This window comes from Oncorhynchus nerka, linkage group LG18 (genome assembly GCF_034236695.1).
Source record: "Oncorhynchus nerka isolate Pitt River linkage group LG18, Oner_Uvic_2.0, whole genome shotgun sequence".
Classification (NCBI taxonomy): domain Eukaryota; kingdom Metazoa; phylum Chordata; class Actinopteri; order Salmoniformes; family Salmonidae; genus Oncorhynchus; species Oncorhynchus nerka.
The window spans coordinates 55,240,513-55,262,802 of NC_088413.1; the positions used below are offsets into that span (position 1 = coordinate 55,240,513).

Genomic DNA, 22,290 nt, shown 5'->3' on the forward strand with positions numbered 1-22,290 from the left:
AAGGGAATATGATTGGCAGAAGTGTGCTTCTATTGAGCACCAGTTCTTACTTGGAGCATTACACCAGACCATAATCTTTTGAATATTGGCTGCCCATTAGTAAAGCAGTACATTTGGAAGTGCCAATCCTCTATCTTGTCTTCTCCTTTGAACTATTGCTCTACGTAACCTAGGTGATTTGCCTGCCCAGATAAAATGACTGATGAGCCTATCCAACTTGGTATTTTTTTTTATTTCGGCATAAAGATCGGAAGACATTGGAAAAGGGTATAGAAACCTAGGTAAAATTGAGATTTTAACAGATTGGATTCTGCCAGCTAAGGAGAGAGGCAAACTATCCCAGCATTGTAAGTCTGCTTCATCTCATATGACTAGACTTGCAAAATTTGTTTTATGGAGGGTAGCCTGAGAATGTGTTATATTCACACCTAAATAGGAAAAACCAGAGGGAGACAGATGGAAATGCAGGGCTCCAGGGGGAATTTGCTTGGCAGCGGGGTTGATCGGGAAACGTTAACTTTTCTGAATGTTCCATTTGTAACCTGTGAATGATCCAAATGTGTTTAAAATATGCAGTATGTTATTAACAGAGTTGACAGGGTTAGTGATATATAATATTAGATTTGTCACGTGTACTCCCTCTCCAGCCTCTAGTGTCATCAGGCTGCTGATGATCCTGCACATCTGTCACCATCGTCAAGCGCACCAGCACCTCATCTGGGCTCCATCACCTCCTTGATTCTCTTCCCTATATCTGTCACTCCCCTTGGTTCTTTCCTCAGGTGTTATTGACTCTGTTTCATGTCAGTGCAATTTGTATTTTGTTTTTATTGTTTTGTTTATTTATTGAAGCACTCACTCCCTGTACTTGCTTCCCGACTCTCAGCGCACCCGTTACAAGCTCATCTGCATACAGTGACACCTTGTGTTCTTCACCAGCTCAGTGGATTCCAGTGAATTATAATTTTAAGGCCAAGGAAAGCGGTTCTATCACAAGTGCAAAAAGGAGCGGGGACATAGGGCACCCTTGACGGGTCCCTCTGGAGAGGGGGAAGTATTTTGAATATTGAGAGTTGGTGTGCACGCTAGCCGTAGTATCAGAATAGAGCAGACATATCCATGAGATGAAATTGGACCTAAAACCAAATCTTCCCAAAATCTTAATCTATTATGATTATTGTGTAAGGACGTTGGTACTGTTCTATACTCCCTACAGCCACCCAGTGGCTGTGGCAGCCCCTCTGGTACCTCCGTGATGGATGTTGTGTACTGGTTTACTGGGTACAAAAGTTGCTTTTTTTGCCCAGGGACCTTGGAGCAGAAAAATGTATATTTTTATTGTCTTGTCCCCATACCCACAACTCCAGGCTGTCACAATATCTGTTGATATGGTAAGGCAGGGGTTGGTGGACTTTAGCCTGCTGTTTTAATATGCCATTTGCTCCAGGCAGCTCCTCCCTTGCCACTGGGTTTATGAGGAAGTCTACCACTGGTGAAGTCTGAAGGGCACCTGCCAAACTGCACGTAACTGTTCTAAATACTGCTTCCTCCAGTTAGTGAAGTAGCCAGTGTGGTCCATCCAGCCTTCCACATCTCATCAGAGACAGACAGCTATGTAGACATGAATGCAGTCACTGAGTCATTGTTTGTCTCTGTGTTTCCTTTCTTCTGAAAACAGCATAGTCGCTGGATACTCTTAAGTTCCAACTTGGTAGGTTTGTCCAACAGATTCCACACTGAGACAGCTAACCCCCTGCTAAGAATAGAACCACTATTTGTTTAGCACGGGTAGTGGTGAGAGTTGGGGTGTGGGTTTCTATTTTCTACTCCATTTTAGCATTTCTCCATTTGAACAGAGACCAAGGTGTGTCACATTCCTCTTAGTATTCCTAGACAGACAGTAGGCTATGCCAGTGTCCAACAGAACGTGCTGAAGGGCAGGTGAACACTGTAGAGAGAAGGAGAATCTGAAACCTGGACAGATCCTTTGAGACGAATGAGAACACTTCAGGTTGGGGGAACAATGGCCCCTGAAATACAGTAGCTAACACATCAAGACACTGTGTTGCTTTCTCCATTCCAAAGCCCACTGTCCAAGGTGAAATGTTCGCCCTGGCCTGGCCGTGGTAGGGATGGCACAATGATCGACTGCCCCCTGGAGCATGAATGAAGATGTGCCAACCTCTAAGATTAGACACTACCCAATGCCAGATACAGTGTAAATAGATGTGGCATGTCTTGTATATGTGTTCTCAGCCTTAAGCATGGCTTTTAAGGGAACTGAGAATGTAGGACTTGGTTTTGAGCTTGCCGCAGAAGGGATCTGTTTACAAAGGTTTCAAACATAGATTGATGCTTACCAGAGAGTGTAAACACAGCAAAATATGCAGTTGAAACAAGACAGGCTGTGTAGAGCCACTGAAGAGTCCACTCAGAAGACAGTTATGTTGTTGTAGAGCTGAGCTCTCTTGTCCAATGGAATAATGCTTTGCTCTGTTTTGAGGGTGATTTAACAACAACAGTAAATATGTGGAGATGCCTTACCCTATCTTTAGGATCTGTGTATGTCTGCATGTGTGTACTCTGAGTCTCTGAGGTTGGGGTGAGGGATGGGCATCAGTACATTTGTGGGAGTGGAAAAACAGAACAACATCCACAGTGCAAACAAGGGCCAGTTTCCTTGGAGGAGTGAGTAATTCCTGCTGCTATGGCAACCAGCCAACTGCTACTCTACTCCCATCATTTATGGGCCTTGCAGCTCTGTCCTGAGATTATCCCTATCAGTGAATTGAACCGGGATATAACAGACGTCAGCAGTCCTTGTTGCTCCAGATAGTTTCTGGCTTCCCTGCAGCTGGTTAAGTTATGTACATCAGAGCAGAATATCTTCCCTCTGACTGGCTGACTCTCCTCTAGCTGTCTCCTTCCAGCTCCCCCACTCTCCTCCAGCTGTCTCCTTCCAGCTCCCCCACTCTCCTCCAGCTGTCTCCTTCCAGCTCCCCCACTCTCCTCCAACTGTCTCCTTCCAGCTCCCCCACTCTCCTCCAACTGTCTCCTTCCAGCTCCCCCACTCTCCTCCAACTGTCTCCTTCCAGCTCCCCCACTCTCCTCCAGCTGTCTCCTTCCAGCTCCCCACTCTCCTCCAGCTGTCTCCTTCCAGCTCCCCCACTCTCCTCCAACTGTTTCCTTCCAGCTCCCCCACTCTCCTCCAGCTGTCTCCTTCCAGCTCCCCCACTCTCCTCCAGCTGTTTCCTTCCAGCTCCCCCACTCTCCTCCAACTGTCTCCTTCCAGCTCCCCCACTCTCCTCCAACTGTCTCCTTCCAGCTCCCCTACTCTCCTCCAGCTGTCTCCTTCCAGCTCCCCCACTCTCCTCCAGCTGTCTCCTTCCAGCTCCCCCACTCTCCTCCAGTCTGTTCGCTGTGACCTCACCGCTGGCGGTGTAATCATTTCTGGAAACCCACAGAATTTCTCACAGGGACCATGTGGGGGGGGGGGATTAATTTCACAGCTGTCGTCCTTGAGTTACGTGGTTATTTGCTGAGGTTCGGCGCAAACTCAATTCACCATAACCTACTTACAGACAGATGGGGCTCAGACCCGGGCCAATGAAGAGAATCCACTGGACGATCATGAGACCTCACGTTACCCTGTCTTTCTATATAGAATTATTATATATTTCATGTATGTAACTACTCTAGCGACACATTACATGACATGAGTCACAAAATACAGTATAGAATGCTCCAAACTGTTTATAAACACACATAGCAAACAAGAGCACCCACACACTACACTATTCATTCAAGTGTGGCCAAGCTCTCCAAGATCTATATCAGGCGGTGTGGTAGGAAGAAAAATCGTTAAAGACTCCAACCACCCAAGCCATAGACTATTCTTTCTGCTTCTGCAAAGCAAGCAGTACCGGTACCGGTGCAAGTCTGGCACCAACAGACTCCAGAAAAGCTTCTATCTCCAAGCAAAAATATCTGATAAATATCTCACAAAATAGCTACACAGACTATCTGAGTTAGCCTTCTATTTTGGCACTGTCTCTATGAGCACTCACAGGGCCCGACACACTCACCCCATCACCTGCTCACTCACACATAATATACTCATTCATTTATACTGACTCTACACACACGCACACCCACTCACATACAAGCTGCTGCTGTTTATCTTGTACCCTGTTGCCTAGTCACCTTACCCCTATACATATCTACAGTACCCCCATCACTCCAGTATCCTTGCACATTGTAAATATGGTACTGGAACTGACCCTGTATATAGTATGCTTACTTACTTACTTATTGTTTTCTTCATATTTCTTCTTATTTCTAGTTTTTTTTTCCTAGTATTACATTGTTATTGATTATTGGGTGGGTGGAGGGAGGGAGGCAGGCAGGCAGGGGGATTGATTTGACTAAGCAGCTAGCTGGCCCGGACCGTGGAGTCAGTAGCCTCATCATTGACAGGTTGTTGCACATAGCGTTACCGTGTAGCAGCACTGAACCATGTTGTGATGAACCGAAACGCTTGGCATGTTTTTACGTTAGTGCGACACACTAATGCAGTCCTCATAGCGACACCAAGTTTATACACGCTGCAGGGTGCAGTCCATATGTGTGAGTGGGCCTCGCCCTGATTAACAGCACACACACGCTCTCTCTGGACGTTGACAGGGTCACTGGGTGTGTGCGTGGCCTGTTATCTGGCTCTCTCTAGTGGCCATAAGTAAGAACAGTTGTGCCCTATGGGAGAAAGAAAAATAGAGACAAAAAATAACTTGGCACAGTACCTATGAAATTACCCCGTGTTTAAGTTGGCAGGCACTCTCAACTGATACTGTAGTAATGCTATAGTGATACTGTACAGAGTTGCAGGTGATGGAGCGGAAGTGAGCCGGTGCTGAAACACCCTGTCGTGTGAAAGGTCATGACCCCACACATGGGGTTTACATTTGGACATGATCCGTGTGGCCAGTCACCCTGTCCCTCCCACAGTTCTGCTTCTGAGCTAATGCTCTTAAAAGCCTTTATATGATAGACTTTTAATGTAGAACGCTGGGGGCTTTTCTGAAATCCATCAGTCAGCCTCTGTGTATGTGTGTGTGTTGAGGCCAAGGTCACTGACGTCTTTATGAAGTGTGGGCGTTGGGAGGAATCTCGGACTATGGTTGATTGGATACTTTGGGTTCAGGTAGAGGTCAAGGCTGGGCAACAGGCACTTTAGTGCCCCAAAACTCATACCACTTAACGGTCTACACCTCAACTCAAGCTTCTTTAATCAATCAATCAAAAGTATTTATAAAGCCCTTCTTACATCAGCTGATGTCACAAAGTGCTGTACAGAAACCCAGCATAAAACCCCAAAGAGCAAGCAATGCAGGTGTACCCTTAGTTCCTATCTGTCCTTATGCAAAGCTATACTATAACCTGATGGAATGTGACCATATACACTACCTTGCAAACGTTTGGGGTTCAACAGTTAAAAGTTGAACAGTGAAGAGGCAACTGCGGGATGCTGGCCTTCAAGGCAGAGTTGCAAAGAAAAAGCCGTATCTCAGATTGGCCAATAAAAATAAAAGATTAAGATGGGCAAAAGAACACCGACACTGGACAGAGGAACTCTGCCTAGAAGGCCAGCATCCCAGAATCGCCTCTTCACTGTTCACGTTGAGACTGGTGTTTTGCGGGTACTATTTAATGAAGCTGCCAGTTGAGGACTTGTGAGGCGTCTGTTTCTCAAACTAGACACTCTAATGTACTTGTCCTCTTGCTCAGTTGTGCACTGGGGCCTCCCACTCTTTCTATTCTGGTTAGAGCTAGTTTGCACTGTTTTGTGAAGGGAGTAGTACACAGCCTTGTATGAGATCTTCAGTTTCTTGGCAATTTCTCAAATGGAATAGCCTTCATTTCTCAGAACAAGAATAGACTGACAAGTTTCAGAAGACAGTTCCTTTGTTTCTGGCCATTTTGAGCCTGTAATCGAACCCACAAATGCTGATGCTCCAGATACTCAACTAGTCTAAAGAAGGCTAGTTTTATCGCTTCTTTAATCAGAACATTTTCAGTTGTGCTAACATAATTGCAAAATGGTTTTCTAATGATCGATTAGCCTTTTAAAATTATAAACTTGGATTAGCTAACACAACGTGCCATTGGAACACAGGAGTGATGGTTGCTGATAATGGGCCTCTGTACGCCTATGTAGATATTCCATCAGCCGTTTCCAGCTATAATAGTCATTTACAACAATAATGTCTTCACTGTATTTCTGATCAATATGATGGTCTAATTTTTTTTGGGGGGGGGGTCACATTTCTAAGTGACCCCAAACTTTGAAACGGTAATGTATGTACATACATAAATGAGTGATACAGTGGGCTTCATTTGGGTGGCCATTCAAATCTGTAGCAGACTAAAAGCAGATAAAAAGTACATTGGCAGTACAAATCTAGCTAGATATACTACTCCCAATGGAAACTCTTCTAAATATATTATTGATATATTGAAGGTTAACAAATTGTAGTTGTTTTTATACATGGAGTTTTGTAACCTGTCTACTCGTATGATAGTGTTGTCATGGGAACGACAAAATAAAAAGGTCTTTGCACAACTAGATCCGGGACACACCTTTTTTAAAATTTATTTTGGAGTGGGAATAAAAAGTCAAACAAACATATAATTGAAGCATTCACACATCATTTAAACCTCAGTGTGCGTTTGTACACGTGCATCTTGTATGAGAAACACAGCAGAGCCTGTCACAATCCACTTAGTCAAAGGCGACTGGAGAAACAGATCGTCAAATTAAAACATTTAATACTGTACCCCACAGACACATTCCTGCCATTTGCAAAATAAGCAAACCAAAAGGTCCACCACAGAGTAAAGAACATAAAAAAGTTTCCTTGAAATAAATCAGCTTTGGTATTCTTCACTGACAAAATTATACATTCTACCCCTAAAATGTTCAATGCATTTTCAAACACTGGATGCAACTGATGCATACGTAGTTCAGATAGAACACCTTGCATTGCTTTCAGATAAGAGGTATGTTCAATTTTTGCAAGGTTGTGTGCAACTGTGTGTTGATAATCACACCTACTGGTATGTGAGCAGATCAAGAGGAGAATTATAACAGTAGCTAGTGTTAGCCTCTGATCTGGCAGGGTTGGCTGTTTTGAGACAGCATTAGGTTTGCTGTGTGAACAAACACCCATTACATGAAGGCCACACTGAACACTGTCTAATCGAATCATTATCTCACTTATGAGTCAGACATCCCATGTCCGTGTAGCTGTATTTCACTGTTTTTGTGCCATATGTTTTTCAACAGCAGCAGGGGAAGGGTTGAATAACCCCTGTCATGTTGAGAGTCTGGGAGTTCTGTGGGAGTTAACTGAGGACTGTTTATGCTCTGTTAGTACTTAGGGCTATATACCAGGCATGCAGGGGTCCATTTACGAACAGTTGAGGTATAATACTGAAAATTTGTAAAAAAGTGCAAATTTCTCACGGTGACAATAGCCTAGGTGCTCCTGTCACCCATTTAGTGCTTTTTCTGGTCTTTGTGCATTCAGGATTATTTTGTAAAAGGTAGCAGCCAGTCCCTCCCTAGCTTGTGTGTGGAGTATGGTGGGGGTTGCTTTGTTTGGGATAAAAACACCAGAAGGGGGGGAAGACAGATTTTTTTTACTAATAGCTCCCTACCTCTGCTGAAGCGGTTTTAGACTGCCCTGTCCACTGTGATCACTGTCAACAGCTATAATAATAGTAAGGTAAAAATCAGTGACCCTCACCAGGGCTCCCAGACATACTCCTCTGACAATAGAAACGTCACAGACAAAAACAAAACCACCTCCACACTCTGTTTTTCCCCTTCACTAAATTCAATGCAGACAAGATATAGCCTCGCAAACACACAAGTCACAATCAACATTTAGCTACAAATTACAGACAAACATAGTAATTTATCGTGTCTACAAATATTCATTCTTTATAAATAGGCCTTTAACTAACCCTCCAAGTTGACAAAGGATCTCACAGGCCGTTTAACTTCACTGAGTTCCATGCCCATGGAGGACAGTGGGTAAAGCCATGAAGAAGCTCTCCTTTTCATTTGTCACCTGAACAGTTGCCAGAGACTGGTGTGTCCAGCCATGGTTATGGGGAGTTTGCCTCAGAAGTGTTGAGTAAAGGAAGAAAGAGAGCAGAGGATAAGCTAAATGAACAGGTGAAGATCTTGTCTCACAGTGCTGATGTACACTCTCTGTTCATCTCGGTAAAGAAGTACTTCGAGACATCACAGACATCGTTTGGCTGACTTAATTTACAACTGACCTCCAAAGTAGTCAAGCAAAACATGGATACCATTGAGATGTAATTACTCTAGTCCCACTCCTGCTTTTGAAAAACAGACGACGTGACTGGATCTTAACTACTCTAACAGGCTTCAGTGCTTTTGGCCGCAGGCTTTACAACCACACAACACTGATCAAAACTCATACACATACAGTAGATTTCAAAAAGATGCTCAATAAACTTTCAAAAGCACGTCATAACACTTTTCTCCAAATTGTATTTCACAAAATGTTTCTTGGGTTGTTGTTTTTACCCACAGGCCAGCGACAATGACAACAAAGAGACCAAAAGCGCTGCTGCAGTGCATTCTGGGATTTAGTCTAAATGTACAGACCCCAACTCTTAGAGTGATGATACACCAGTGTATATATACAATTTAATAGGTCGGCGTACGCATACTTCAGCTATGTATAGTCTTTTCCAGTGGATCAGTATTCCCACTCGTCTGTCTTCATGTCCAGATAGCTGAGGATGTTCTGGGCAAACTTGACTGCCTGCTTGCGGGCCACTTTGGTCATCTCATCACCCTGTGGGTCAACTGCATCCAGGGCCAGCAGCTGTTTAGTCAGAAGCTCCTCAAGCAATATGTAGCTCTTGTCGGCCCGCTTGCCGTTGAAGCAGAGTACCTGGGCCTGGAGGTCTGACAGGCTGCCCAGGACCATCCACACAGCCCTGTGTTGTGGGGGCTCGTTGGAGCCAGGCTGGCGGCAGATCAGGGCCTCACGGAGGTCCAGGAAGGTGATGACAGCCTGGACCTCCAGCACAGCACGTCGGCGGGCCTCACGGATACAGGGGTTACGGGCCGTGTCCACCTGGTCCAGGTGTGTGAGGAGACTCTGGAGCTCAGGCTTGGGCCTGAAGAGGTCGCCCACCCCACAATGTCGCAGGACCTCCCCGCGCAGCTGGCCCACCCGACCCCGCACAGCCTCAATCTGACGGATTGAGTCATTCTGCGCCAAGTCATACCTGAAAAAAGAAAGATGTATACAACATCACATTTCTGAGCTAAGATGTACCTGAAAGCATGTATACACACATGCATACTGTATTTCCTTCCTGTACTATTATTTGTAATTGTAGTAAAGCTGTGTACCTGCGCGTGTCGTCTCCCTCTCCCTCCAGGTCCAGGTGTTTCAGCAGACCGTTGATCTCCTCCACCACCTGTTTGCGGTAGTTCCGGACCGCTGCGTTCCCCGACACATCGAGGGCATCCAGCTCCACCAGGAGCTCAGTGAGCACGCGGGACAGGTGGGCACAGCTATCCCTCCCACTCAGCCCCATCAGCAGTGCCACCAGCTGGCTGCGCGCCCCACTCACCTGCATCATCACCTGGTTGATCCTCTGCACGGCCACGTGTGTATCTTCTGACAGGGGGAGGGTCTGCTGGCGCGTGCGCCCCTCGATCACGTCCTGCACGGCACACAGTCGTGTCAGGGCCCGATAGCGAGCCTTACGGAGGGGCACCCTCCCTCCTGTCTTCACCTGGGTGAGCCTCAGTATCAGCTCCTGCACGGCATCCACCAGCTCATCACTGATCTCTGCTGTGCCCCCGGCCCGCTGCGGTTCCACCACCCCCTGCTCCACCAGCCCCTGGGCCTCCCGGCTCAGCTCCTCGATGGCCAGGCGGGACGGGTGGGTGGCGTTCTCCTCAAGGTAGCGCAGCAGCCCCTCCACCTCCTGGGCTGCTCTCTTGCGTGCTCCCTGTAGGTCTGCCCTGCCCTCCGTGTCCACCTGGTCGACCTCCAGGAGCAGCCGGGTCAGCTCGCGCTCCAGCCGCCGATACTCCCGCTCGTTTTTCAACCCGCTGAAGGTGCACACCTGAGGGCCCAGAGACTGGACCTCCCGCTGGACCTCATAGAGCCGTATCATGGCTGGGTGCTGCTGCTGCTGCTGCTGGCTGCCATGGTCCATCCTCTTTCCACCATCAAAGGGCTTTCCAAACAAGCTGCAAAACAGGCACAGCACAAATGCAATAACAAAAGTTCATAACTAAACACATTCATAGGCAAAATCTACACTCTCTAAAATGAGTGTATGAGGCTTATCCAATTCAGTATGTTAGGCCAGGTGTTTTTTTTCCATTATGTAATGTTGACCTAAGCTGCCTGCGGTTTTCCAAGCTCCACCCAAAATAAAACAAGAGTGAACAAGACACTTTTGTACACTGTTATTACCTCAAAGAACAAATAGTTACTGGAGGTTTAAATGAACTTGATGCACTTGATCAAAGTACAATACCAATTTGTTAACAAACAAGAATTATGCATGCATGTCCTAAAAACAGGCAATAAATTAATTAAAACATTCAATGATAACACTAGCATGACAATCATTAAACTCCTTACTGAAAGTAGGCTACAGCTCTAGACACAGTGCTGGCTACTATTTCAGCTTATGTCCAAGGCTGTCTAATGAACACCACTGAACTAAGTCTGATTACTGCAGCGACAACAATGTCATTTTACACCCCAGGTCCGAAATAACCATAATTGAGTTACATTCTTCAAAGAACGTCTGAGCGGACTGAAAATGACACCCAACAGAACTAATTCCTCTCACTCAAAGATGACTGTTTCCTTAATTGTATAAAATAGTCAACAACACTACTTACAAAAACTCCAGAGGGAAAACTCAATGAATAAGATCAAGCTGGCTCAGGTATGATCAAGCTGGCTCAGAAGAACACACCAGTAGCCTAACTTCTGCACCATCGGCATCCAGACACTGCAGATTGAGAGGCTCTCAAAATATTGTATTTGCAGGCGGTTCCTCTGCTGCTATTCCACAGTGATGTGTCTGTAATGTCACAATAGACAGATCATTCTTCTCATTCTTAAAGAGACAGTGTGTCACTGTTGTTCATCATATGAGAGATTTTTCCAAAAGGGGATTATGGTGAGAGAGAGTGCCGATTTGGCAGTCATTATGGGATTACTAGGGTCCATTTTAACCATATTTAGACAGTCCCGAGGAAAACATGTCTATTGGTTCAATTGCAAGACCACTCAGATAATAAACCCAAATGAAAAGCCTCAAATAATGTCGGTGTGACATAGACAATACTACATATAGGCTATAGTCAAAACCTAAGGAGAGCCATTGGAAAAAGTCAGTTGAGACAATATAGGCCTAGGGCTTATAGTATTCTCCTACACGCCACACGATTGTTCTGAAACCTATTTTGTTGCTAGTAACGGATAAGATTACCATTCAAATTGGCAATTTTTATTTAATTGTATTATATTCAATAAATATAGGAACTAACATTTGATTTGGACCAAACTTTTTTTTCTAACAATGAGTAAGACATGAAGAATCCAAAGAAATTGTCAAAAGCCTCCCACGGACCCGCCACACCAATCCCAACAAGGACTATACAGTATCAGTTCTCTGTGTTTGACAAGCAGTATGGAGCTGCAGCTTGGAGTATTGTTTCTTCATCCTATGTAATGTATTTTCAGTGAATTTGTTTTGTTTTTCCCTGTTCAATTAGTCATTGACGTTGTTAGGTTTATGTCCCATCCCACATCCTGATAATACCAGGTTCTGACCACTAAATGGTGCTGTTCCAGCTTTTAAGTTATTTTTTTTAAGAACCCCTCAATGTTTAAGGGATAGTTCACCCAAATTACATATTGATTTCCTTACCATGTAAGCAGTCTATGGACAATGTATGACAGCAAGCCATTATTTTGTTTACCTGGCCACGGTTTCAAATGCTAACTTTTTTGCATTTGTGGCAAACATGAAGTGTGAAAATGCTAATATAGGTACCATTGACTTGAATTGGATTTGTGCCACAAATGCTTAAAAGTTAGCATTTGAAACCATGGCCAACAAAACCAAAGCATGGGTTGATGTCATACCTTATTAATTCATTGGTTGCATGTTTTGTCAAAATATTGTTTTGAACATTTGTTTTGGACTGATACTGAGCATTCTACGCAATGCATCGTCAATGAGTGCTGATGAAGATTTAATCAAAAGTGCATTACAGTGGCTTAGAAATACAATGAAATTCAGAAGGAGGCAAATAATTAGTAGGAAAACCTTTTGTCATCATTTTGAGGTCAACATATTGACTTTAGATCCAGTAGAACATTAGCTAGCTAAGATTGAGGGGAGGCCACTGGATTTTAGCTGGATAAAGTTAGCATTGTTAGCTCTGTTTGACAAACTTAAATAGCTCATAACAACATTACCATCTGTCTAAAGTAAATTTGATGACATGATAATGCTGAAAAAGTTGTTTCCTACTAAATATGACTACTTTTGCAATGCCATTGTATTTACAGGCACTATAGTGTAATGTAGATTAAACCGTTAGCCTCCATCCAGAATGAATGGGCTGATAGAGAGCGGCTTGAGAACGTTCATAACGCGACTGAGTGACGGAGGTGCAACCTATGAGTAGACTGCTTACAGGGTAAGGAAACCAATGTTATTTTGTCATTTGGGTGAACTATCCCTTTAACATTGAGGGAGGAATCTTCCAACCCTTTTCACCTATTAGCAGGAGCAACGTCATCTAGTGGTCAGACCTGGCAATATGAGGATGTAGGATGGGACAAACTTAACTTCAATGACAAATTTCTCTGAACAAGGGAAGAAAACCATCACTGAATTCACTGAGAATACATTACATAGGATGAAGAAACAATACTCAGAGCCGCAGCTCCATACTACTAAACATAGAGAACTGATACAGTATACGCACTGTTGTGCTGGGATTGGAGTGGGGTGCGTGGGATCAGTGGGTAGCTTTTGAACAAAAAAGTTGTCAAAATAAGATGTTAGGTATTATATTTACTGAATAGTATATGAATCCTATAAATTAAAATGGTCAATTTGGGTGCAATTATAGCTCAATTTGATATCAGAGATCAAATTACATTTCATCAAAAATAATGTTGTAGGAATCGTATTTTTGTAACTACTGAAACGATTTGAGAATAATGTGAGATCAAATCAAACCAAATGTATTTATATAGCCCTTCGTACATCAGCTGATATCTCAAAGTGCTGTACAGAAACCCAGCCCAAGACCCAAACAGCAAGCAATGCAGGTGTAGAAGCACGGTGGGTGGGTGTCATGGCTTGCTGAATTGAAATGGATTGACACAGAAAGGACAAGAGGTATTTGAGGGTTAAACAAGAAATTAAAGAGAAAATGATTTCATTTTTCCAGAACAGGCCTCAGGAGAGAGACAGACACTAGGCTACTTGTTGTCTTTTGAATTAATATAACCAGACACAGTAGTATGAAAGACTATCTCAAATAATACTGTGCTGCTATTGTACTCCTACCTAAAAGCATGGTGACGACCATGGGCAGAATCCACACAAATCGACAACTAGACCTTCGCAAACAAAATCCTATCTACATGAGGTACATTGAATAAAACAGCATACATTTAATTTTGCTGTCAGTTTAGGATGAGTAATAAATAAAACCCGAAAGGCTAGTCAAACCTCCCAGATATGTAACCTCGCTCTGAATGTCAGAGAGAGGTAGCCTATCAGGAAGGTCTCCAAACCAGGATGCCACCGGCAAATGCCCCTTTTCTGGCCACGGCTTAGGTTACCTGTGAGACCAACAGTTTACAAATCAAAAATTGCCCGACACAGAACCCGATAAGAGCAAACAGATCAAACTTGATGTCTTCTGTGGGCTGCCAACATGGCTTATATGTTTACATATCTTAGACCCAGGTCATCAATACATTGATACCTGTAGTCTACAATTGAGCTGTGTAAGGCAGGGATCATCAACTAAATTCAGCTGCGGGACAATTTTGGGGGAGCGGATGGTCAGGGGGCCGGAACATAATTACAAATCATTTGTAGACTACAAATTGACCGCAAGAAGCCAACACAGACATAACATTTGACTAAAACAATCGTTTCAAACCTTGCTTACGTTTGTATACGATCATATCCATTTCTCTATTATGCGTGGGAAAACTTTCCTAAATGTAAATCACTTTGAGCTGATTTGCTGGTGTTTTTACTATTTTATGTCCAACAATGAAACAAAATTAAAGGGGGGGGGGGGGGCAAATAAAATCACCAGTTGGGGAACCCCGGTGTAAGGTGATGCTCCGTGAGGCTTATTGTCTGAGAGACCCCATTCTCCAATACGAGTTCTAGAACAGTCCCTCTTCAAACGCAGCAAACCAGTGAGCAAATACTTTGCATTGTATGCATGCCTATCTACAGTAACGTTACTACATGCCTACTACAGAGGGCTTTAAGTATTATGTAATCATAAGCAGCCGATCTAATAATTTACTTACCGACCGAATGGCGATAGAAATAGCAGTAAACACAACCGTGTAACCGCAAAGAATGCATGCACCAACTCACATACCGCCACATAGGCTTGCAGTGCTGCCTCTGGCCTATCTCTCAGACAAAACGTATTTTCAAAACTGTCAGTTGCTAGGTTGCTGTTTCAATGTAACAGACGCCAGCAATGTTTCACCACCTTCCCAGCTGCGCATGAAATGTCTCACCTTTTCAAAGCGCCAAAGACATTCGCGCACATTTCTAAAGATGTCCGTTTCCATCAGCTAGCCAACAATGATCATAATCGATGTTGTGTCATCCAAATACGTATTTTTTCTCTTTATGTAGGTATGTAACGATAATTTGTTTTCAATGGCTGATTCTCCTCGGTACAGTCACAACAGCACTATGCACTGCGGTGTTGCCCCTCCCACGCACCAATTCTGAGGGTTTGTTCACGCGCGTCATAAACTAGTCTTCAGTGGACTGTACAAAGGGATCGTATACAGAGTTGCGCAGGAGTTTGACGTTATAATTCCTATTAAAAACCATTTGAAATGTATTGTATTTCCATGGGATATAAATCACTTGACATCTCTGGCAAAAACGTGAGACCAACTAAGGTGCTGATGGAATACCACAATGACATAGATTCAATTTTTGCAAATATTTTATGCCAACTTCCATATCCATACAGGATTTAAGAGGTAAGACTGCCTGTACACAAAATGGATTAGTTACAGCCCAGGGGCTTAAATTCAGGAGTACATAATATTGCAGGACATTCAGACAGAAGTGTATAGCCTAGAACAGACTACAAGAATTGGTCGGCCAAGACATATAGAATCGGAAAATTTGACCATGATTCATAACCACCTACTGGCAAAGTGTAGAACACATCATGGGGACTGTGGAGGATGGTTGACCACTGAAGGACCGATGGTCGGTCTTGGGCCCCCTACATATGGTGTGTAATGCAGAATGACAGGTAATTGTGTCAGTTCATATTTAGCCTGTATCTGCAACATTTGAACCTGAATAGGTCCCATGTATCTTCTCTGTTTGCTGCCTACTGAATATGAGATAGTGTGACCCTGAATAAAACCTTGGCCAATGGCCATATTTGTAAACACTATGACCAGTGGTTTAGTGGAGGGTAAATGCACCACAATCAGCGTTAATCCACCCATTGTTTTACCATTGCATCACTAACTGTGACCTAGGAGCATACAGAGAAGGAATTGCAAATGGCATCAAAATAGCCCGGAAGTAAAGACACGCTGGGAGCCAAATTTGAAATGGAGCAGGGTGGGACAAAATTGCATTAAAACACAATTTAAATGTACACTGAATAAAAATATAAATGCAACATGTAAAGTGTTGGTCCCATGTTTCATGAGCTGAAATAAAAGATCCCCAAAATGTTCCATGCGCACTTAAAGCATATTTCTCTCAAATGTTGTGCACAAATTTGGTTACATCCCTGTCAATAAGCATTTCTCCTTTGCCAAGATAATCCACCTACATGACAGGTTTGGCATATCAAGAAGCTGATTAAACAACATAATCATTGGACAGGTGCGCCTTGTGCAGGGGACAATAACAGGCCACCTAATTGTGCAGTTGTCACAACACAATGCCACAGATGTCTCAAGTTGAGGGAGTGTGCAAATGGCATGTTGACTGTCCACCAGAGCTGTTGCCAGATAATTTGATGTTAATTTCTCTACCATAAGCCGCCTCCAACTTCGTGTTAGAGAATTTGTCAGTACGTCCAACCGGACTCACAACCTCAGACCATGTGTATGCCGTCGTGTGGGGGCGAGCTGTTTCCTGATGTCATTGTTGTGAACAATTGAGTGCTCCATGGTGAAGGTGGGGTTATGTTATGGACAGGCATAAGCTACAGACAATGAACAGAATTGCATTTTAATTGATGGCAATTTGAATGCACAGAGATATCGTGACGAGATCTGTACACAATTCCTGAAGCTGAAAATGTCCCAGATCTTTCATGGCCTGCATACAGTAACTCACCAGACATGTCACCCATTGAGCATGTTTGGGATGCTCTGGATCAATGTGTACAACAGCGTGTTCCAGTTCCCGCCAATATCCAGCAACTTTGAACAGCCATTGAAGAGGAGTTGGCCAACATTCCACAGGCCACAATCAACAGCCTGATCAACTCTATGCGAAGGAGATGTGTCGCGCTGCCTGAGGCAAATGATGGTTACACCAGATACTGACTGGTTTTCTGATCCACGCCCCTACTTAAAGAAAAAGGTATCTGTGACCAAAAGATGCATATCTATATTCCCAGTCATGTGAAATCCATAGATTAGGGCCTAATGAATATATTTTTGAAATTGTTGCGTTTATATTTTTGTTCAGTATATTTTCGGGAGGGCTGTGGTCACTATTACAGGGGCTGAGTCACTGGCTTACTGGTGCTCTTTCATGCCGTCCCTAGGAGGGGTGCGTCACTTGAGTGGGTTGAGTCACTGATGTGATCTTCCTGTCTGGGTTGGCGCCCCCCCCTTGGGTTGTGCCGTGGCGGAGATCTTTGTGGGCTATACTCGGCCTTGTCTCAGGATGGTAAGTTGGTGGTTGAAGATATCCCTCTAGTGGTGTGGGGGCTGTGCTTTGGCAAAGTGGGTGGGGTTATATCCTTCCCGTTTGGCCCTGTCCGGGGGTATCATCAGATGGGACCACAGTGTCTCCTGACCCCTCCTGTCTCAGCCTCCAGTATTTATGCTGCAGTAGTTTATGTGTCGGGGGGCTAGGGTCAGTTTGTTATATCTGGAGTACTTCTACTGTCTTATCCGGTGTCCTGTGTGAATTTAAGTATGCTCTCTCTAATTCTCTCTTTCTTTCTCTCTCTCGGAGGACCTGAGCCCTAGGACCATGCCTCAGGACAACCTGGCATGATGACTCCTTGCTGTCCCCAGTCCCCCTGGCCGTGCTGCTGCTCCAGTTTCAACTGTTCTGCCTGCGGCTATGGAATCCTGACCTGTTCACCGGACATGCTACCTGTCCCAGACCTATTATTTGACCATGCTGGTCATTTATGAACATTTGAACATCTTGGCCATGTTCTGTTATAATCTCCACCCGGGACAGCCAGAAGAGGACTGGCCACCCTTCATAGACTGGTTCCTCTCTGGGTTTCTTCCTAGGTTTTGGCCTTTCTAGGAAGTTTTTCCTAGCCAATGTGCATCAACACCTGCATTGCTTGCTGTTTGGGGTTTTAGGCTGAGTTTCTGTACAGCACTTTGAGATATCAGCTGATGTACGAAGGGCTATATAAATCAATTTGATTTGATTTATTAAATTAAAGGTGCAATATGCAGAAATTGCTCTGCCATTTCCTGGTTGCAAAAATTCAAATAGTTTGCCTAATTTCAGTTTGTGACAAAACAAGTAATGTATACTGTAGAGAATCATTGTACCGTCTAAACCGCTGTGAAATATATTTTCAATAACCCAAAATATTGTTTTTCAGCTTTTTAAAGTTGGTGTACAAAAGTAAAAGAAGCATAAACTAAACTTAAGAATGGGAAGCATAGAAATAGGGCACATAACAGATCTAAAACTTCCTATACATGCTTTCAATGAGAATGGAGACACCTGAAGACACCTGAAACCCCACCTCTTTAAGGAATACCTAGGATAGGATAAAGTAATCCCTCTCACCCCCCCCCTCCCCCTGAAAAGATTTAGATGCACTACTGTTCCACTGGAGGTCATAAGGTGAATGCACCAATTTGTAAGTCGCTCTGGATAAGAGCGTCTGCTAAATGACTTAAATGTAAATGTAAATGTAAGAATGACAGATCTAAAACTCACATTTCTGTGAATTTGGTCAGTCCCCCAAAAAGTGACATATTGCAGCTTTAATACATCTTATGGTAGTGGAGCTATTTTATATTTTTTTCACAGGTCCATTATTTTCCCATTTACGTCTTATAGCAACCCTATATTGTTGGCAGCCCTGGTTTGAAGGAGAGGAATGGCAGAGCAGACCGTCATATGACCCTAAATACTTTGGTATGCAACTTGGAATTAAAATCTAAGAGGCCCAGTGCTTCTATAGTGAAAAGAAACTCACATCTGTGCCATTTGCGAGCGATGTTGTTTGGCTACATTGTATTGTATTAAGAGGACCACAATGGAAATACTTTTCTAAACTTTGTTGTGTTATCCTAAATGATTTTTAAATGTATTGGATCAACATGTGTGGTTATATATATATATATATATATATATATATTTTTTTAAATGGTCAAATAAATCATATTAGTCTTTCCTCTTCAGAGAGTACAAGTGATACATTGTATCATTTTGCTTGACCGTGAGAACCATGAGTTCTTTCAAGTTTCGCAATGTATGTTCTGGAGGTTTGCATAAAAATAAAGTGAATAGGGTATTACATGTCACTGGAGTAGCCTATAGGCTTACTATTTCATTTTTTCACGACATCTAAACTGATTGAAAGAACACACTATACAGCGCAAAGCCCGCAACATGATCTCCAGGACAGACAAGCCACTCCACCACTGCTTTGATTAACATATGTAGGATATGATGGGTAAAGGGTCTTCTCAATTCGCTACAAAAAAATATAAAGGAATAATGTTAGGAAACAAGAAGTTCAACCTACAGCGGTCAACTGATTTGGCATAAATAGAAGCAAGCACCAACAGCTTGATAAAAAGTGTAAAACACACATGTGAAAGCTTAATTATAATATTAGGGGAACAGGTCCATGGTAAAAAAAACAGAGAATAGAATACAATTGGATGAATTAGAAAAAATATTCGTTGAGATGCAGCCATGTGGATCGCGGTTTCAAAAATCAATATGGGCAGCGCCCGGTGCTGAAAGTTGAGTAGGCAAATTTACTAACAAGAGGGATTTGTTGGACCACTATTTAAAAAATAAGAGGTAGGCTTACCTGTGGACGGGGAATTTTAGTCAAACCTCTTAAATGCTTGTATAATGAATAATCTTTTTAAGGTTGTATAGCTTCTTGCATTTCAAAATGGGGAACCGTTTATCTACTTCAGAGAAACTGTCTAGAGTGATTTCCTGTTGTTTTGACTCACTACACTAGAATAACTAGCTGTTGCCACAGAACGAGACGCCCAATTCACATCTGTACCTTTTACCCTAGTTTTGTCTCTTTCTCCACACACATACATACACATACCAAGATAACGTGTTTTGTATATGCTTGCATAAGATAGTTTATCTATATAAGGCTTCACTCGCGTCATCGAAACTCTTGGCCGTACACATCAGAGTGCATAACTGACCTGCTTCATTATTGCAATTGTTATTAATAAAGATTGATTGTTTGAAGAAATAACAAAGTCTCTCTAACTTGGTGAGAATTTTCCATCACACCTGTTTGACAGACGTAATTATGTTATCAATATATTTGTCACTATAGCTATTTCCTCAAAATACTGTCACCATCCTTAAATAGGCCTACCTGCTTTCTGCGTCCGACTTTGGCCTCATGTCTGGGGTGGAAAATCAACTTCTGAAAGTACCATGCTTAGATTCATAATGACATCTCAGATTGAATTCTTTGCAAACAGCAACAGTTTCGTTGCAAACAAGGCACACTGGTTTGGCATTGGAGAAATACATTTAAGATTAATATATTTTAATATAGTAGGTAAAGGCCTATTAATAGAGACATTGGTGAATTAACCACTGTAATCAGATCGAAATGATCACATTGTCATTTAATTGATTATCCCACTAACCATGTGTTAAATGTGTAGTGTGGGGATATGAATTGGGCAGATAGTAGGCTATATGTTCTGGCCCACCGAGTAGCTACAAGCTCAGGAACAAATTGGTTAGAGGCCAACCCCAATTGTATATTATAAATTCAATCCACCCCCTTCACCATCATCTTCATTCAGATCATTCAAAAATGTGTGGATATTGGCTAGTGCTAAAGTTGAAGAACCCGTGTTGTCTCTGTGAAATGAAATTGTTATTGCCAGTGCACTCTGAAGAAGAAACAACGATACAATGTAGCCTAACAACATCGCTCACAAATGGCACCAATGTGAGATTTGTTTCACTGTAGAAGCACTGGTGCTATTAAATTTAATTCCAGGTTGCATATCAAAATATTTAAATGCATATTTGATGGTCTGCTCTGCCCATAACAGTCCTTCCAAGAATATGGTTGCTAAAATATTGAAATGGGAAAATAATGTAGGCCTACCTGTGAAAAAACTATGAAATAACTCCCCAATTCAGTCTTATGCAGACTATATATTTAATGTATTACATGAATGGTGACCACAGTTCTTCCGAAAATACATTTAAATTGTTTTTTTAAATGCGATTTTTCCACTCTGCTCCATGTATACAATGTATTGTATTTCAAATTTGGCTCCCAGTGTGGCTCGTTCCGGGGGTATTTTGACTCATCTGACAGTTCCTTCTCTGTATGTTCCTAGACTGTTACCTTCTAGCTCCCATCTCAAATGAGCATCATCTACAGGCCTATAAGACCTCCATCTGAGTCACCTTGGAGTCTTTTTCCCACTCATGGATTGTGTTCAGTAGTGCACAACATTGCCAAATCTGTTTTCTTATTGAACATATTCATGTAATTCTGAGCAGGAAGTCGCCCGCTTTTATGATGTCAAACTGCTAACTCTATCTTGAAAAGTCCAAAGGCATCATTACAATTCCTTTAAAGTGCACCTTTCCTTCCTCAGTAATCACTGACTGATGACACATGATTGGACATGTCAAAACACCGGCTCCACCAGATTACTTTTACCTGTCCAGTTATTTTGAAGTTCTAATCAGTGATGGAAGGGGGAAGGAAAGCTGTAGCTAGCTACTTTTTGTAGAATTTTAACGGGGCTCCAAATGTTGGAGAGGACAATGATCCTCTTTGGAACAAGTGCACCGCTGGTCAACAAAGGACTCCCAGTCACCTCACCTGACAGCAATTTTGCTCTCTGAGAACATAACACGTCAGTCAAAGTGCAATAAATCCACACATATGAATGAAAACATTACTGTGGCGTAATTTTGGGTTGTATTTTAGGTACAAGCTAAATGTAGGCTAGCATGTAAGCTAGCTATCTACGTTGTAGATATCTTAACGGTGTTAGCTAAATAAATCTATTTGAAATAATAGGGATAGCTACTATTATAATTTTTCAGGAATATATGATAAGCTACATGTCCTCATGCTTACCTGCATAACCAACGTACAGCCATAATAGGGAAAAGATCGATATAATGCTAAACATTACCAAGCACAACCACAATCTGATATTTAGCTACCAGCTAGCTGGCTACTACTAGCTTTTTTTCAAGGCGAATGCGATCACGGCTAGATGGTATACGGTTAAGGTCAAATTTATATAAAGTTGTAAAAATTTAGCATTTTAGTTAACCCAAATCCTTTCCCTAACCTTAACCTAATTCTCCTAAACTGCTACGTTAATTCTCATAACCTGATACGAAAAGTACATTCTGGACAATTCTGACTAACTGTATCCTGTCTAGTCGATATCGTGGAAAAACTAAGAATGACAGGCTGGCCAAAAGAGATATATATGAAAGCCGTGTTGGGCGTTACATTAA

The 22,290-nt window shown here is 42.8% G+C and overlaps 1 protein-coding gene across 6 annotated transcripts; it reads right to left on the bottom strand.

Annotated features, from left to right (window-relative positions):
* Positions 1-6,624: 6,624 nt before the first annotated feature.
* On the bottom strand, positions 6,625-22,029 carry LOC115146145 (BAG family molecular chaperone regulator 5-like). 6 transcript variants are annotated; one of them, XM_029688013.2, is made up of 3 exons: positions 21,899-22,029; positions 9,461-10,312; positions 6,625-9,333 (listed from the first exon to the last, which is right to left on the bottom strand). In XM_029688013.2, the coding sequence occupies exons 1-3, from the start codon at positions 21,919-21,921 to the stop codon at positions 8,796-8,798; spliced, it is 1,413 nt and encodes a 470-aa protein (XP_029543873.1). In that variant the 5' UTR covers positions 21,922-22,029; the 3' UTR covers positions 6,625-8,795. The 6 variants fall into 6 exon arrangements, with proteins under 6 accessions (XP_029543873.1, XP_029543877.1, XP_029543874.1 ...); XM_029688017.2 differs by lacking the exon at positions 21,899-22,029 and adding an exon at positions 19,613-19,746; XM_029688014.2 differs by lacking the exon at positions 21,899-22,029 and adding an exon at positions 19,613-19,746 and having other exon boundaries at positions 9,461-11,163.
* Positions 22,030-22,290: the final 261 nt, after the last annotated feature.